Source organism: Epinephelus moara, chromosome 19, assembly GCF_006386435.1.
Source record: "Epinephelus moara isolate mb chromosome 19, YSFRI_EMoa_1.0, whole genome shotgun sequence".
NCBI lineage: Eukaryota > Metazoa > Chordata > Actinopteri > Perciformes > Serranidae > Epinephelus > Epinephelus moara.
The window spans coordinates 4907063-4925648 of record NC_065524.1 but is presented as its reverse complement, the minus strand read 5'-3'; the positions used below and the strand labels follow the sequence as shown (position 1 = coordinate 4925648).

The following is an 18586-nucleotide window of genomic DNA, read 5'->3' as shown; positions in this document are numbered from 1 at the left end:
TGTGACAATAGTCATATGTGTATAATAACAGTAGAAGTATGACTAATGACTAATGATGGCAGCAGCAGCAGGAGGCATCTGGCAGGACCACGGCAGCAGCACAACCACACACGTCACGCTGTCCAGGCACAGTGGACAAGCTGCTCTACCTCTGATCCACAGTTGCCCTGTGTTGTCCTTCAAAAACAATTTGGTTTACATCTGACCTGATCTGATAGCTGGTGTCTTCTGTGGGGTTCCCTTAAGCATCGGCCCTAGGCCCTGTTATCTCTCTTTGCCCTATATGTGCTTACATATAAATACAATACATTTCCTTTGAACTTTTTACAACTGTACTTACATTGAGATCTATATTCCAGTTATCCTCATGATCTTGTGAAAGTTATTCACACCTTCATTTCTTCCAAGAGAACTGTAACTCTCTTTGTGGTATTAGTCATATAGCCTACTTGTGTATTGGTTTTCAGTGAGGTGTAGAATTGATTTCAAGATCCTATTGATTGTCTAATACCTTCACTGATGTGCTGGCATGGGTTGGTTTGGTTTGGTTTGGTTTTGGCATGTCAGCCCAGTGTGGCAGGGATTTGTGTCTCCATTATAACACAGCTACGTGCTTGAAGGTGTGTCTTTAACTGATGAAGGCTTGTCTTGAATGATGACGTTTAAAGCAGCAGGTTGATCCACAGCTAAAATCCCTCATTGTTTTGCTGTAAGTGTAACAGAAGTTTACCTGTTGGAGGTGAGCTGTTTGCAAAGGTGCAGTAAGAGCCTGTTGTCTATCTAACAAGTGGCTTCAAAACGGCAGTCCACTACTCTTTGGGTGATGTCACGGTGGCTACATCCATTAGTTATACAGTCCATGGGAGACATTCACTTGTGATGCAATTTTATGAAAGATTTGCATTTGCCTTCGGGTCCAGGGCTGTTCACCTGGGTACTTTGCTGCCGGTGTTTACCAATAGCAAAGCATGTCAGAGGGCAAAGCATGTCAGAGGGCAAAGCATGAAATAGAAATAGTAGCGACCTGGATGTAATATGTTGCCCTCTAACTGTATGTCCAGCTGGACCCTTTCATCAGTTGATGAGTCCAAGAGTGAGATAATCAATGGGTGTGTTATGGTTTTATAGGGCATGTATGCTATGATCTGATTGGGCGGTGAGTGCAAAGATTTGTCTAAGGATGCTGAGGTGAAGCCTTGATAGGGTAAACCATTAGGGAAGCCCGTTAGAAAGCTGTGCACATACTCATAGAACTGAAGTTACATCAAGGTTACAACTATTTCTCCTCATGAAGCCTGCATCCACCGCTCTTCCTCAACTCTTTTGGGGGTTTTAGAAATGTTCTGTGTTTCATTGAGTTGCTCTGTGTATGTTGTTATTTTCAGACATTGGGTTTTCTATAGCTAAGTATTATTTCATAAAATATTTCTGTGAAATAGAAGCTTGTTTTTTATCCAATAATTTAAATTTATTTGTTGGCTATCACTCACACTCTTATATAGCCTACAGTGATGCTTTAATATAAAATAACGCTTACCGGCATATGAATTTGAGAATTGAGAGAGAGAGAAACGGAAGGAGGGAACTGACAGCAAATGAGCAGGAAGAGAGAACGCAGGCGCAGTGGTGGTAGGGAGGGGGAGGAGAGAGAGAAAGACAGAGAGAGAGTGTCGGATAATTGGATTAAGGGAGCAAGAGCGAGGAGTAAAGAGAAACAGACAGACAGAGTGAGAGACAGAGCTGGGGTACACCTGACCGTAAGAAGGGAGGGTAGCTCCTCTGCCAGCCACATACACACGTTTGCACACACACACACACATACTCACACGTTTGCACACACACATAGAAACACACAGTGCAAACAGGCAGAGGCAGTGAGCCAGGCAGCAGAGAGCCTGTCGACCAGCAGCCATGACAGACACCGGTAAGTAGCTACATATCGAACATCCCCTAGTGTGTGTTTATGTGTGTGAGTGTGCATGGTTTCATATCAGTAATGACGTACAATACGAGCTGTGGTTATGTGATTTTAGGCATCACACATCAAGGAATGTGAATGTGTGTGTATTAATTTGAATATGAAGGCATTCTATAGATAGATAGATAGATAGATAGATAGATATTCTGATTGAGGAGGAGATAAATATGATTGAATCAACAGTGGAGAAGAAGAATTGAAACTACCTTGATGGCTGACATTTAAACCAAATTGTTAAATGTTGAACAAATGTCAGATTTTTAATCATGACTTACACAGAGGCCCTGTCAACATGTATACAGATGTTTCTGAGAGAGGACATTTTCCCCGTTCATTTCACTTTAAAAAAATAATTCTGTCCACACCTTTTTATCTTTGTCCACAGTGGGAGGCAAAAATTACCCCAAGCAATCCCTGGCGTTACCTGTGTTGCGCAGTCTCTCCTTGTCACAAAGGCAGTAAACTGTACAAGCTAAAGTTACCCTTTTCAAAACAGCTACCTGAGATCTCATCACTGCTGATTTCTCTTCAATATATGGATGAAGGTGCTCGCACAAAGACACGGGTGATACTCTGGGAATTAAAAGTTGTCCTTACACCCCTCATCACACAAAATCCCACTCTTGAAGTGTCCCACCATCTGCTTGACTGACTTTAAACCACAGACGCTGAGGTGGAGCAAAAAATATTGGGTGCAGCATGTTCGTCCATGAAGTGGTCCAGTAATACTAAGTGTAAAGTAGTCATTAGACAAGCATTCATTTATTCATTTTCCGTAACCGCTTATCCTGTTAGGTGTCGTATGTGGGGGCTGGAGCTTATCCCAGCTGACATTGGATGAGAGGCAGGGTTCACCCTGGACAGGTCACCAGACTATCACAGGGCTGACACTCAGGTCCCGTTTATACAACGATTTCAACTGAAAATGGTAAACTTAAGTTGCGTTTTGGGCGATCGTTTACATGACAGCGGCGTTTTGGGTGCCTGAAAACGCAATGTTTTGAAAACGGGTTCCAGAGTGCAATTTTTTGGAAACGGCAGCTTCTCCGTTGTCATGTAAACTTGCAATATGCAGTTCCTCTGAAAACTGAGACTTTTTGCACATGTGCATTACGGTTCCAGTCACTAGGCATGCGCGGGAAAGTCGACCGTCACAACAACAATGCCGAGCTCTGTTTGTGCTGCTCACCCTGTTGATTTGAAGTGAAGTGTAGATCTGTTACTGTAGCAACTCCACCTCATCGTCCATCCAGACAAAGTTATCTGTGCATGCTTTCGCCATTGTATCTTCTTTGTTTTGGTTTGTAATCACTGTGTTGTAGAGGAAGGCGCTTCAGTGCAGGCGCATGGCGTCATGCCGTGGTGTTGCTTTGCAAATTTACACTGCCACCCATTGGCCTGGCCTGCATACTACAGCATTTTCAGTAGATTTTGCAGCTCTGTGTGAATGGGGATCATTTCAATAACGACATCATATAAACGCAGAAGTTTTTTAAAACGCAAAGGGCAGACTTTTCCATTTTTAGAGAAACCGTTGTCGTCTAAACAGGGCCTCAGAGACAGACAACCATTCACACTCACATTCACACCTACTGCCAATTTAGAGTTACCACTTAACCTAATCTGCATGTTTTTGGATTGTGGGAGGAAACCGGAGCACCCGGTGAAAACCCACGCTGACACACAGAGGACATGCAACCCCGCCCTGGGGTTCAAACCAGGAGCCATTCATACGGACTCTTCTTATGAACAAAGTAAACATTACCCCATTTAAATGCAGTATTTTAAGCATATAGCCATTCCACGAAGCCACAATTGGCAAACTGATTTCATTGTTGTTCCCCAATTTGCTCTGTTTTACACATCCACACAGGTAAACAGAGACAAGAATTTAAATAAAATCTGCATCTTAGAAGGTGTTTAAAAAAATCTCTGTTTTAGTGACTTAAAACTCTGTTTGTGTGTGGACGAGAGGCCAAAACATAGAATAAAATATCCATTTACTACAATAACCAGGAGTTTTAATAAAGGCAGTACAGAAAGTGTGGTTGCACTAGGGCCCGTAAGGTGGGGGGCCCATAAAGAGAGTGGGCCCTCCAACAATGTGTTGGGTGGAGAATGGGCCCTTATCAGTCATTGCCACCTTGAAAATCTGCCTGTGTTCAAAGAAGAACTCTCATTAAATTAAAAACAATGCCACTTGCTATATATGCCCTTGAAAAAGGAAAGCAGCATCTATAATTATAAATCAACTATATAATAACTGTAAATCAACACTTAAAATTGTTAAATGAAATTAATGATTTCTTATTTTATTTGGTGCTTTTGTTATACACAGAGATGCAGTAATATATATGTTGATGTTATCCAATTTCAAGTCTCTTATCATGTGACGAGATAATATATAATTAACTACAAGAAACCTGACATGACATTTTCTGTAATATTGTTTGTTTGCTTTCTTTAAATTAGCTAATTGATTTAATACTATATTTCAGCCTCTTTTTCTAGTGCACTTCTTCTCTGATTCACTTAAGATCAATGATCTCCAATAGCTTTATGTGTTGCAGTAGTCCCTAAGAGGGCAAAATATAAAGACAAAAAAAGAAAAAGATTTTAAGATGACTGCAGAAGACATTTAAAACAATCTTAACTGCAAGTCCGGGTAAAGTAAAAGTAAATATGTGTAATAAGTTTGTCACACCACAGAAACGTGTTATCACAGTATTGTAGATATCACAGTGATATACACACACCCCCAAGCCAAAAAATAAATTCCACCCCACGGCGACAGATTGTCATTAGCTACTAACCCAGTATCACAGTAATATACACACCTCTGGGCTAAGGAACAAGCTGCCTTGCAGCTACAGACACTTAGCAGTTAGCAGCTAACCCAATAGCACACACAGTCTATAGCACAGCACACACACCCTGATGATCCCAGATCATCAACATCCACTTAGAAAGTTCATGATCAAACATCAATATTTGACGAGGTTAGAGTGAGAATATGTTGTTCATATCTCCCTGACCTGCCTTCATGGACAGCCAGGTAATGATAGTGTTAGCCATGATGTCACTGTTATTAAATAAAATCACTATTAAAATGTGTGAATACAGCCAGCCTTACTTGGGCAATAACCCCACATTAACCCTTGGATGACCCCTGGACATTTTTGTCCACTACAAAGGATCATGGATGTCGTACGTCACAAAGGGTCATCCAAGGGTTAAGCTTAATAACAAGTAGTCTGATGTAAAATCACACCGTCTCTCTCCAACTCTCGCAGATTTGGGTTTACTAACTGCCTGATGCGAGCACCCATTTATCACACAGATATTCTCAAACAAACAATGTCTGTAAAATTATTGTCTCCACAAAATAAAGCATTGGCTAATCTCTCACTTTTTTGCATTGCATAAAATGTCAGTCTCGTTTGATGCAAGGCGTGGAGCTGCACTAGAGCTTAAAAACATCCAGCCCGACCTCACCCGAGCCTGTGCACGTTCTGTCTGAGCCCGGCCTGGCCCGTCCCTGTAACTGTAATTACGAGCCCGAGCCCGGTTTAAACCCGACATGTTTGTTTAAGGATACGAACGTGGACATTGAAGGCTGACTCTTGTCTTTCTTTCCATGGCAAGCCTTCGTCATGTGCCTCTTAAGTGTCGAGGTCCCTGTCTTTTTGCTATCATATACCAGCATCGTGCTGCACTTGGTAGACCCGACGAAGCCGACACACACGTTGTCACTGTCAACAACTCACATGTGTACGGCCAGTGATGCCGTCAAGGGGTGGCCGACTTATCACCCCCTAGGTGTGATAAGTAGTTGGTTCCATAGCCTAGGTCTATAATGAGGAGCCCAACCCGTCCGAGCCTGAGGATAGTTGCGAGAAATTATGGCCCGGGCAGAGAATCTAAGCTCTAAGCTGCACCGCTCCCCAATGTCACAGTTAGACCAGACAATCCTTGGAACACCAGGCTGTTTGTCTCACTGAGCAGTAAGAGAGCACTGTTTAGCTTGAGAGTGAAGGGACTGGCTGTCATGCATTACAAGCTGCAGTCACACCACCGCCCAAAGAGCCAATCTTATCTGAGGCTTCTGCTGCTGCGGACTCTTATTTGTCTTGCTAAATGCTGATTGGAGGCATAAATCCCAAAGGCAGTATCACAATGTACAGCTTTAAAAACTGATCATAGAGGTGGATCAACAGCTGTCTTACAAAGTGTGAGCACCACTACACACAATGAGCTTCACGATATTGGGATTTGTTCCTGGACAGTTCTTTTATATTAAATTGTGCAGGTGTTCCTGATACTGTGTCCACCCCCTTCATGTACTCTGTATGTTTGTATGTGTGGAAACTTCATGGCTGCACTAAAAAAGAAAAGGACATCTTCAAGGGGACTGAACCATATCTTTGAATTTTTCTTTTGTGTGTTTGTCTCCTACATGATGTGTAAATGTATAATTATTAGGTTAGAATAATTAGGGGCCGGAATGTAGGAGCCATAAACCCCTTTTACACTGCCAGATTTTAGGCGAATGTTGGGCCATTTTGCCGGCAAGCTGCGAGCGTTTAGACACACAGAGCCGGATTGGCAAGTTGATCCGAGGTGCTCAATTTTCCGCCTTGTTGGGTAGACATATTGGCGGAACCTTTTTGGTTTAAAAAGAACGAGGCGCCCTTCCGCCACGGCAGGTGTTAATGACTTGTGGGAGGAGCTGTTGATGACGTCGCATGTGCGAGCCACTGGCGGTGGATAAACAGGAAACAGCTGATAGCAGGAATGAGCAGCTAGTAGCAAGAGGGAAACGCAAACCTGACAGACACCACAGTAAAGATGAGCAACTGGGGAGACAAGGAATTGCGCGCCCTCCTTGTCCTCGAAGAGGCCATTAACCGTCAGATGACGGGGACGGTGAAGGATGGGCCAATTTATGAGAGAATCGCCGAAGGACTGACCAGCTGCGGCTTCCCTCGGAGCATGTCACTGTTTACGTCACACGCTGAGCTACAGATTGGGTTACTTGCTCATGCCCCCCATTGCCCCGATAAAGGCACATTCTGTATGAACAAAAGTAGGCAGGCGGCATTTTTCTGCATTCCCCAATTTTGTTTTAATACTGCCAATGCTGAAACAAGACTGATTGGGCTTTCCTGCAAATTTACACAAATGCTATTTAAAAAGGGCTTGCGAGACTGATCAGTAAATTGCTTGCCTGCTTTCTTGCCAAACACACTTAGAAGCACACGGTCACACTCTCTCTCTCTCTCTCTCTCCATCTCTCTCTCACACACACACACACACACACACACACACACACACACAGAAGGACACTGGGGTTAGACCCAGACACAGCAGGCAGTGTATCAGCCTGATAGCCCCCTCCACTCAGGCTATTTTCATTCGACTTACAAGGGATTAGCTCAGGTGATTACCATCTGTAGGTCTCTCCTCACTGCGTGTGTGTGAGGGTTGTATGTGTTTGTGTGTGTGTGGAAATTTGAGTGTCAGACGCTTCCTTTCCTGCATTCTGGTAAATTCTTATGCTCCACTATAGAGTGGAAACATTTATGTAAAGAACAGAAAATCAGGCGGCAGGTGACAATTCAAAATATTAAAATTTGTAATAGAATATAATGCTGTGAGGCTCTCAGGTATTCTGTATTACTTTCAAATATTTATTCTCCTGTAGATTAGCTTGTCTTCTTTGATGTTATCTCGACTAAATCAACACACATGTTGGCATAGTTCACTTTTCCATCCTCCTTTGTGTCTTGTTTGGGGAAGTTACCTCTTCAAATGTGCACCTTTTTACATCAATGCGATATTAATTAATTTTAATTAATTTATAATCCACTGGACTAAGAAAATGTTCCAGTATTTAATGAAGCACACTATGGTGTTGCTGAAAGATGGCCTACCCAGAGCACAATGTTTTGTAGTAAACAGAGGACTGGAAATGGATCAGGCACAATATAGCCTATTGAAATCTGCTGAAAATGCCTGGATTGGCCCTGATACAGAACCTGCGGACATATTTTTTATGACCCACCCAAAAAAAATTACATTACATTGGTACATTTCAGCCCAAAACACAGTGCTTGACTTTAGCTAAAGAAACACAAAAGACAACATAAAGTTAAGAGAATGGATATTCAAATATGCAAAAACAAACAAACAAAAAAAAAAGCAGAACATTAATTGATTTAGAAAATGTGAGGAGGTAAAAAAAATGTTTCACAGTATTTAGGATTTCTAGTATTTTTTTCTTCTTATATTCAGTCAACCCCCAAAACAATTGAGATGGAAATAATTTCATTAGGAACAATAACCAACCCCAAATATATGCATTAGACCCGCTATTACTAAGGACGTTCTAAATCTATTTGTTAGTGATGTAACAGGTTGAGTAAGCTTACTAGAAATATATCAAAACATTGAATGTCTAAAAGTGACAAAGCAGTATACTGGTCAAGTTCTTAATAACTTACAGAAACATCACGTGCAGTAGTTGACCTTCTCTTCCCCTCTCTGTCACTCTCTCTCTCTCTCTTTCTCACACACACACACACACACACACACACACACACACACACACCACAGTGCTTAGTCTGTGTCTGTCTCCTCGTCTCAGTCTTCAGTACAACACAGTTGTGCTACCATAATGCATAAAGTTTGCGGTTTGCAGGTTGGTTTGGGTTTTGGAAATTGATTAACACATATTTTGCTGGTTAGGCAGTGTGGATTGGATAAGTGACGCTGCTAAGTGAACAAATTCCTGTCTTTTATAAATAGGATGCTACTTGGGCCATATCGTCATGCAAGAATGGAGACAAACTCGTAGTTCTCATTTAACTTTTTTGACATTATTCTATATAACATCTTATTTTATATATGTTTTTCTTATTAAGATAGTTTATGGTATTATTAAACAATTATTTATTAAACAATGCTAAGCATTCAGTATGATCACTGGGTTATCCGATCATAACTTGACCCTTGCAGTTGGGAAATTGTCCAAAAAGTGTCTGTCCTTGTAATGTAATAATTGTTATAATAATAGTAATTGTATTGTCATGTAGCAATTTTATTTTATCTTTTATTTATCTATTATCTTTTACATTTTATTTCTTCTCTCTAATCTTATTCTATTTAATGTTCTTTGATTTGTCTTGTGCTGCTGTGATACTTGAATTTCCCCCCTGGAGGATCAATAAAGTATATCCTATCTTATCTTATCTTAAGACAGCCCAGTCAGTTCAAAATACCCTAGGGAGAACAAAATAACTTTGAAAATGCAATTAAAGGGATTAAATGGAATAATATTCTAGTGTTAATCTGATGTTGAATCTGACTGTCAGATCTTTTTGTCCACAATACAAGGTATAATGAATAATTTTTTACGAAATCTTAACCCAATAACAGACAAAAAAAAGTTCTCCCATGATTAAATGGTTACATACCTAAACTGATGAGAGAAAGCAAAAGCAAAATTTTTCATTAATATCACTGACCAAACAAAGGGGAATTCCAAATTTCCCTTGGAATTATGGAGTTGGGAAAACTTAGAGTGGTTAACAGGAAAACATACTGCTAATAAAAACACCTTGAACTGTGTGTTAATGGCAGTACTACTCAAGATGAAGCCCAAATAGCAAAAAAAAAAATCAATTTGCACGACATGGAATCAGCATGGACACTGATATAAAGCCCCTCCACCAATCTACTAAGTATGATGCCTGAAAATTGCAATCATCCTGTGTTTAAGATGAGGGTATTTCCAAAACAAAAGAAAGAATGTTATTGGTATCAGGATCAATTCTGGGGCCCCTGCTGTTAAGTATCTGCATAAATAATCTTCCCACTGGAGGCCATGAGTCTGACATTCAAATGTACACAGACAATACTGTAATTTAATGTACATGCAATGACCAAACAGCAAGCTGCATCTAAACTCACGGCAGTAATGGCCCATGTCACACAGTGGCTTAATAACTCGCATCTTCACTTTAACATAAAGAAAACAGTTATGTTCTTCACTAAGAGGTCAACAAATAATGTTGCAGGAGAAAAGCTGACATTGGTATCTGATTTTAAATATCTTGGTGTAACACTTGATTCTAATCTCAAATTCAAAAAATAAATTAAGATGGTAACACATTTCGTAAAGTCTAGCATGTCAAATTTCTGCTATATCAGAAACTATCTAACTAGTAAGGCAGCAACACTACATTTCAAAGGTTATGTTTAAACCTGTGGTTTCAGTACAAACTGGTTATTTAGGAATAGTTTCAAATACTGCATTTAACACTTGAGAGGTTTAACATAACAACTTGAATTTTGTGGAATTAATCAATGTCAGTGCTTAGTCTGGCATAGGGTTGATGAAAACATAGCTCTCATGCAAACACCATTGACTGCTCCTCAGGTGCCTCCTGCTGATCTGATATACTTTTGCTATTGTTGATTTAAATAAAAATTAAGTGTTCATGTATGAGCGTTTATTAAAATGGGATATGACAGATGCTGTCAGACTCTTAACTGTTGTTGCTGGTTGTGATTGTGTATGTTTATGTGTGTCTTGCAGATACTCTGAGCGAGGCACTAAAGGCTATCAGTGTGAGTACGGAGCTGATTGATGAGGAGCTCAAGCCTCATTTAGACACAGTGCTGGCTAGTCTTTTGGAAAAGAGTAAGTCATGTAATATAATGTCATGTCTGATACACACCACGCGTCACATACATAAAATCAAACAGTGCTGGACAAATGCTGAGTAAGTTTGTTTTTAGCCATCTAAAAAACAGACCAACTTTAAAAAACTCAATATCAGTGTAAGTGTATGCTATATTTAGAATATTTCCATCGCTTTACCTCAGCCTATCTGTTGGGGAATTGACGTTGTTATATCAAAGCCACCAGAGTCCGTTGACAAAAACAGTAATTTTACTTAGCAGAACACTGAGCTGCTGGTCTACTGTGGCCTCAATTGGTTAGTGTGTAAGGTAAAGTGAATATTCAAATATAGTGCACAGTTAGAGTGATATTGATTTTTTTAGGTGGCTCAAATATGTTTTAGTACATTGTTTGGCTGCTGTGCTGGTAGATTTGGTTTATCAAAGATAATAGCAAAGCAACAAAGTACATATAATGAAATGTCAGATAAGTAGGACCACAATGTTTAACTCTATATCTTAAAGCATTACACTTACAGCTGAAAATTAAATTATCAGGATGACTTTTCAAAGTGCCCCAACTCTTCTCAGGCATGTGACCAACACGTAAAATTACCATTACATACTATATGTAACATGGTACATGTCTAAAAGGTGCTTTACATTGATTTTGTGTTTATACTTTATTGAATAATTGGTGTAAGGGTATCGATTATATTGGTTGAAACTGACAGTTGGATGGTGGCAGTAAAGAAATGATCAGGAGGCCACCAACAAAAAGACATCTGTGACAGTGTATTTTTAATGAAACCACTCACTCATCACAGTCTGAGTCACATACTTTGTGACTTGAAGTCATCTGGGCTTTACTGTGTAAACTGAAAACTTTAAGCCAAAACTACCTTTGCATATTTTTAGTATGTGCTGTGATTCTACATCCTGTCATTGCTGTCATGTTGATCTAATAAATTTGGGTGTCAACAGAAAAGGATGCTGCTGTGGAGATTGCCAGAAGCGGGATTTTACCCACACTGGCTCAGGCCTTACGGAGTAAAAGCCACCTGAGCTGCCAGGTGGCTTTGGTGGTAGCAGAGATGGCCAGGGAAGGTAGGATACTGCTACAGATGTTACCTTCTTGAATAGCATTTGCAACCTTTCAGCCGTAAATAAAACAAAGCAATTTAATTTTTTTATCTGAATATGAATATTTTGAATATTTTATATAACTGCTACATCAGTATATGTGTAGCTTTGAGGGATTTCTCCTATCACCAACGCTCACCAGCAGATGAGTTTGCCCAGTTGTCATGGCATTGTAAATGTTCAAATTTAGTGGCTCAAACAGAAAGCTTGAATCCAGAAGTACAATTCACAGATAGACAGGTTGAATTTAAAATTCATATTTACTAGGTAAACATATGCAGATCAGGGTTAAGTAGAGAATTATGAGTCCCTTTGGCTGCTAGAATCAGACAGGCAGAAACAAAGGCTGGAAATGTGCTGGTCAGGTGATGGAAAGAGGTTACTGCAGGGCAGGAGGGAGCGGCTGGATGCAGGAGTCAGGTGACTGACTAGGCCAGATGGAAAAGTATAAGGGCATCAGGTGAACAAGTAGAGATATGGAAATAAAGGGGCCTGAGGGCCTGACACTGTCAGAAATGTATCCCAGGCTGTCTTTGATCGCAAGACTGTGACAACAACCATCCTTGAACCTCTGTCACTGTGCGACATAGGACCATCGTTTAAGAGCCATGACCAAAGATAACGTCACCTTTCTTTCATGTTGGTCATGTTTCATATGGGACAGCCCAAAATTGCACAGTGTATAACAGGCTTAACCCATAGCTATGATGCTTATAACCACTGATAACTGCCATTTAATGGCCTGGTAACAGCTAACCACCAAATGGCAAGGTCTAGTGTTTTAGATTTAGTGGCATTTGATGGTGAGGACACAGAACTGAAACTTCTCCTGTATGCCAAACGTGTAGGGGGACTACAAGTGCTGACAAGAAAACATGAATGGCCCTATCTACAGCTGGTTTTTGATTATTCCCTTGTGGACTACTGTAGATCAAGTTTGCGGAATCTGCTGGAGAGAACCCTCTCCATTCTACAGTAACAAAAACACAATTATTTTCAAGTGATAATAAATGATAGCATACATAGTCATGAATATTTTATACCGTTTCTGCTACTAGACACCCCTAAATCCTTCACAGTGGACCTTTAATGTGAAACTACTGTATATTAAGGCTTATATTTCCAACGTCTTACTGTCGTGTGTGTTGTAGCTGCAGTGAGGGAGCCGTGCATTGAGGCAGGCCTGGTGAAGGTGCTGGTTCCCCATCTGAACAGCAATAACCAGGAGATGTTGCTGAACACTGGCAGGGCCATCGGACGCATCTGTTTTGACAACTGTAAGTTGGTCTGACATTGCTGCTCAGTCAGCAGGGTTCACTGATGATGAACAGTGTGCTTATGAGGCACAGACTGTGTTCTTTTAAAGGTTAGAGAGACAGACAGCAAGTCACTCTTCAGGTTTCAATAGGTATATGTATATGGGTTATGATTTTCAAATTTTAAATGATCTCTTATTACAACTCACTTTAATGTGATGATTTGTATCCAGCTATCATTTACACAACATGCTATAATTACAACCTGTGAGACCATGATTAAGCAATATCACGAGGCTGCGTGCCTGCGGCCTCGTGCCTATGACCGAATCACAGCCGTGACGATATCACAGTACAACATCACGAGCTCGAGTGTGATATTGCTTTTATACAACAGTTCAACAGTTAAATAAGCAAGGCTGATTAAGAAATGTTGAAAAATGAGCACAAAATAGATAATTTAAGCATTTTATTTGTCTTCCGCCAACAAAAATAGTTCCCTCAGGACTCCGCTGTCACCGTTGCTATGTAACGCAGACATGGTGCGCCAGGCACTTACTCTTTATACACATTTATCTGCACGTTTCCATTAATTGTGCAGCCGGTGAAATAAGTCTCTGGTGACTGCATGGTGGACTGTCGCTTCACAGGCACAGCCGACTCTGCCTTCTGATCTGACAGTATGTTGCTTTTCTCCAAGTCATTGAGCTCCGCTGATGAAACACTGACAAACCTGGATGTGTGCTCAGATGGATTCAGCTTCTCCTCTCCCTCATCTTCCTCTGATGACCATTCATAGTTCAATTCAAAACTTATTTTAGGAAATAAATCCATATTTTTGGCTGTTTGACAGTGGATGAATTAATTAGCCTACAACGCAACTGCTGACCTAACTGACACTAACCGTCAGTTTTGATTTGATTGTTGATTGCAATCAGCTGTGAGGCGGAGTGATACATATACAGTGAAATAACCGTGATGTTGTACTCCAATATCATCACGGTTTTACTGTCTCTCGACCAATCAGATTGCAGGGCCAGAACTAACTGTTGTATAAAATGAAATAATGACCTATTTATAGTTAAAGTGAAGTTAAAATACTAAAAATTGGGATCAGTGCTGATCAAGGCATTTTTTGACTGATCGCAATGGACTATATTGAGCTATATAGAGGATCCAATCTTTTGTTTTATGTCAGCTATCACAGCTGCTTTTACTCCTGAAGCTTTCATGCAGAGACATGTGGAGTGCAGCTGTCTCCAATTCTCCGCTCTCCTTTTCTCCTCCACTCAGCTGAGCTCCCGTGTTTGTATGAGCAGGGGCTGAGCCCTGTCTGTAGTGAAACACAACACACCATAACCAACAGCACAAAGACAGTATGAGACTGTTTACTTAAGGTTTTTTACCAAAATTATGAGCACTCCTTTCATTTCAGCTCAGTGTGAATGTCTTATGCGTTTATGGCTCATGGTATTTCACTGCCAGCAAAGGAAAGATAGACAGTAGTCCAGAACTGGGCCCTATTTCAGAAAGCAGGATTAATGAAAACTCTGAGTATGTTTAGCCTGAGATGAGGGAAACTCTGAGTTTTCCGTTTCACAAAGCCAGCTAAGCATAACCCAGAGTCAGTTACTATGGCAACTTACTCCGGGAAGCTAACCTGCTGGCTTGCAGGTTTGCTTCATCTAAGCCTGAGGCTGAGTGTATAGCAGGAAGGAGAAACATGGCTTTTCCTTTTCCTTTTTTTCCCTCCAGTCGTGGACGTTGAGGCAAAGTTTATTCAGAGGCTGTTGCGTACGGAGAAGGTGATTAGACCCTATTTGGATGTCTCCCCAGAGGAGTGTCTGTATGAAAGATACAATTTCACCTCACAGTCTATCATTTATCTAACAATCTGTTCCACCCACATATATCAAATATTACACATCGTGGATTTATGTTATCATCGGAGCAAATTTGATGCATTGCTCTTTGATCCTTCAGCAGCTGGAGTTTTCTTTATAATAGGCTATCAAAAACACTGAACACATCAGTGAGACAGCGGTTTGTCGGGTCGTAAGAAAAGTGACTCGATTATCAACAAAGTTGCCACGGAGTAATGGTGGCTTAGTGGATGGAGCGGACACCCCGTGATCTGACGCTCAGTCCCTGATGCAGCGGCCGTGGGTTCAAACCATGGACTGTATAAAAATATGGACATAGTCACCATGACGTCACCCATTGGTTTTTGAGGAGCGGTTTTGAAGCTCAAAGTAGGCGGCTCTGGCCGTCGCCATCTTGGCAGTGCCCAACTCCCGGCCAATCAAAAATGGGCAAAGAGGCGGGCCAAATGAAGCCGGCTTGCTTAAACACGCCCACCTCAGTCGAAGCTGCTAAGTTAGCTAAGGCTAACAAGCTAGGCTACTTTGGCGAGCCCTGTGGTGTTGGCTGCTCCTGCTTGGTGCTAGCTCCCTCATGAAACTTGAGGTAAGTTGAGTTTACCTGAAACTAACGTTATACAACAAACCTTGAAACAATGATTCAGCTGTTATTGAGATTACGTTATACTACACGATCTTAAAAATGCTTCAATGTTTTTAAATATATAACGTTAATTTTGGTACGTTAATTTGCAACACTTGATTTTGTCGAGACTTGCAGTAATTTGGCCAGTTTTACAGTGAATCAGCGTAACGTTTATTTAATACATATTTAACGAATAATTTAAGCAAATCAATTGACCTGAATTTAGATTTTCACGTAACTTTAGTTACGAGTTGTTTATTTGGATGTCACTTGATTATACTTTGAATAAGATAATGTTAATAAGCTAAGTCACATGTGATGTCACATGTGATGTTAGCCATTTAACGGTAATGTTCTTTCTTACCATGAACGTTTTATTGATACCAAACAAGAAATTCGAGTTAGTAGTTGGATTCGCAGTGTGCATAACGGCTGACATTAAAGATTATAGCCTAGTACCCACACCGCAATTGCAAACAGCGTGCATATTTATGATTTTGACATTGATAAGAGTCCGAAGGGGACTGAAATTTATGTGTAACGTTAACATTACTGTTATCAACAGCGCAGTGCGAGATTATCATCTAGAACATGATAAAGAAATGTCGAAGTTGCGAAGGAAAGGCAGTGTTATACTTGTTACAAGATGTTAATTAAAGTTAACAGCAGAAACTGTAAGTACCAGTTTTGGCTACTTGACTTCAGACAGCTAAGCTAATATTACATTGTCTTCCAAGGACAAAAAGAAAGCATTTAAAAGACCGTCATCTATATTTTGAGGTGTTGCTCCCTGTTCTATTTTATCCTACAGATGTGACATAATAGTATTAGTATATTGGTATTGTCAACAAAAAGAACTGATTCACCCTTTATAGTTAACTTTCTGTTTTTCATTATCTAAAGCATTTATTACACTCATTTTACTTTCATAGGTACGGTGTGGATCATTGGTGACAGCTATGTCCGGCGTGGTGCCCAGAGAGCTGCAGAGACTTTGGGAAGCAACCTCAGCATGCCAGGTGTCCGTGTCTGAGGCGGACTGCAGTGGAGAGGCCGTCTCCCCTTCTTTTCCCACTCCCTGCGAGGAAGAGCAGCACCAGATGTCCTCATTATCCACTGTGGCGGCAACGACATGGGGGAGGTCAGCAGTGTCAAGCAGGTCAACATGATAAAGGAGGACCTGCACCAGCTTCACCTCCAGCATCCTGGCATGAAGATAATATTTTCTTTGTTGACCCAAAGGTGCAGCTGGGAGGTTGGTGCCAATCCAGCAAAAATTTATAAGGCCAGGAAATTTGTTAACAGTGTTATGGCTACATTTGCTCATAGTTTAAATGGTGCCATTATTGAGCACCCTCACATCAGACATGACAGTCCTGGGCTATTTTTGAAAGATGGAGTTAATTTCACACCTAGGGGAAATTATATGTTATTAAGTACATTAGTTAATTGTCTTAAAGACCACCTCCAAAAGCAGTGACACAGTTGGCAGTGTCACTGCTTTTGAATTTCGCCTTTAGGACACATTTTGTTAGGCCTGAACATAGCCCAGGCTGTCATGGCTAATGTTGAGTTTTTAATATTCATCTATAACTTGTTTAAAATTTCAATAAATTCTGTCTATATTTGCATTCCTGTCTTTATTACTGACTGAATGTTGTATTTCACAATCAAATCTGACTGTCAATTGAAAGGACAAACAAATCATACACTACAGATGAAACATAAAGCATTAATGTTTAACATTGTCATTGACAAATAATTAAGCAGTCCATTTCTGTGTGGGCCTGATTATTTTAACTTTGTACTTGAAGATAACTAAGCACCTTACACCCAGCAGCACAGCCTGAGAAGAGTTTGGAGTGTACCCTTTGTTTGCTGCTCTGTCTCAGTCTAGTTTTAACACAGAAGAATGTGACTGGATAAAAGGGCTCAAAGTGAAAAACNTCTAGTCCTGTGCTTTCATGTGATATGCGTGGCATTTCTGTGCGAGCCTGCATTCGCGAGTAATCCATCCAAGAGTAATGTGTGTGCAGAGCTGAAAGCTCTGTTATTCATTTCAGTGAATACTTCATTTTAGTGTAACTTTATCTTTTTTTATTTTCGCTATGAAAACATTGGACTACCGACAAGTGCTTGGTCTTGTCGGAAAGCTACAATTTCGCTGTTTCACGTGATGGCTTCTCGCTATGACGCACGGTCGCGGAGGAAATCAATAGAGAAGAACAGGTGTGAATTTGGACGCACTATGCGTCGTTTGGGCCCAAAGGGTTAAAACATTCTAAGAGTTCATCTATAACTTCCCACTGAGCAAGCAACGTCCGTGGACGTCCAAGTCTAGTTGATATCACATCTGTGGACATGATATCAACTAGACTTGGACGTCCACAGACGTTGCTTGCTCAGTGGGAATTGTGGTTAAAATTTCAATAAATTCTATTTATATTTGCACTCCTTTTGTCTTTATTACTCACTGAATGTTGTATTTCACAATCAAATCTGACTGTCAGTTGAAAGGACAAACAAATCATACACTACAGATGAAACATAAAGCATTAATGTTTAACATTGTCATTGAAAAATAATTAAGCAGTCCATTTCTGTGTGGACCTGATTATTTTAACTTTGTACTTGAAGATAACTAAGCACCTTACACCCAGCAGCAGAGCCTGAGAAGAGTTTGGAGTGTACCCTTTGTTTGCTGCTCTGTCTCAGTCTAGTTTTAACACAGAAGAATGTGACTGGATAAAAGGGCTCAAAGTGAAAAATGAAGAATTAGCTGGACACAAAATAGTTTTGACGCCCCCAAGGAGGTATCACTTGTTTCCAATGTTGCCAACTCTGAGAGGGTCTTCCTCATATGGGGTGCCGTTTGTAAAGTGTCTCACGCTGAAAATAACATCAACATTTTGCCACATTTAGCTTCAAACAATGTTTAAAAAAGTATTGTGAATTTTTTAACGTCACCTTTTACCACATTTACAGCAATATTTGTTAACTTAGAAATATATTAAATAGT

The 18586-nt window shown here is 40.5% G+C and overlaps 2 protein-coding genes across 3 annotated transcripts in view; one reads left to right on the top strand and one right to left on the bottom strand.

Annotated features, from left to right (window-relative positions):
- borcs7 (BLOC-1 related complex subunit 7) overlaps nucleotides 1-18586 on the bottom strand; it is a 1032483-nt gene that overhangs the window by 144322 nt on the left and 869575 nt on the right. The window lies entirely within an intron of this gene.
- si:dkey-191g9.5 (rap1 GTPase-GDP dissociation stimulator 1-B) overlaps nucleotides 1678-18586 on the top strand; it is a 50776-nt gene continuing 33867 nt past the window's right edge. Inside the window, exons 1-4 of the mRNA XM_050070693.1 lie at nucleotides 1678-1924; nucleotides 10578-10682; nucleotides 11648-11770; nucleotides 12958-13083. Coding sequence (XP_049926650.1) covers nucleotides 1912-1924; nucleotides 10578-10682; nucleotides 11648-11770; nucleotides 12958-13083 — 367 coding nt within the window. The 5' untranslated portion in view covers nucleotides 1678-1911. The remainder of the gene's footprint in view (nucleotides 1925-10577; nucleotides 10683-11647; nucleotides 11771-12957; nucleotides 13084-18586) is intronic.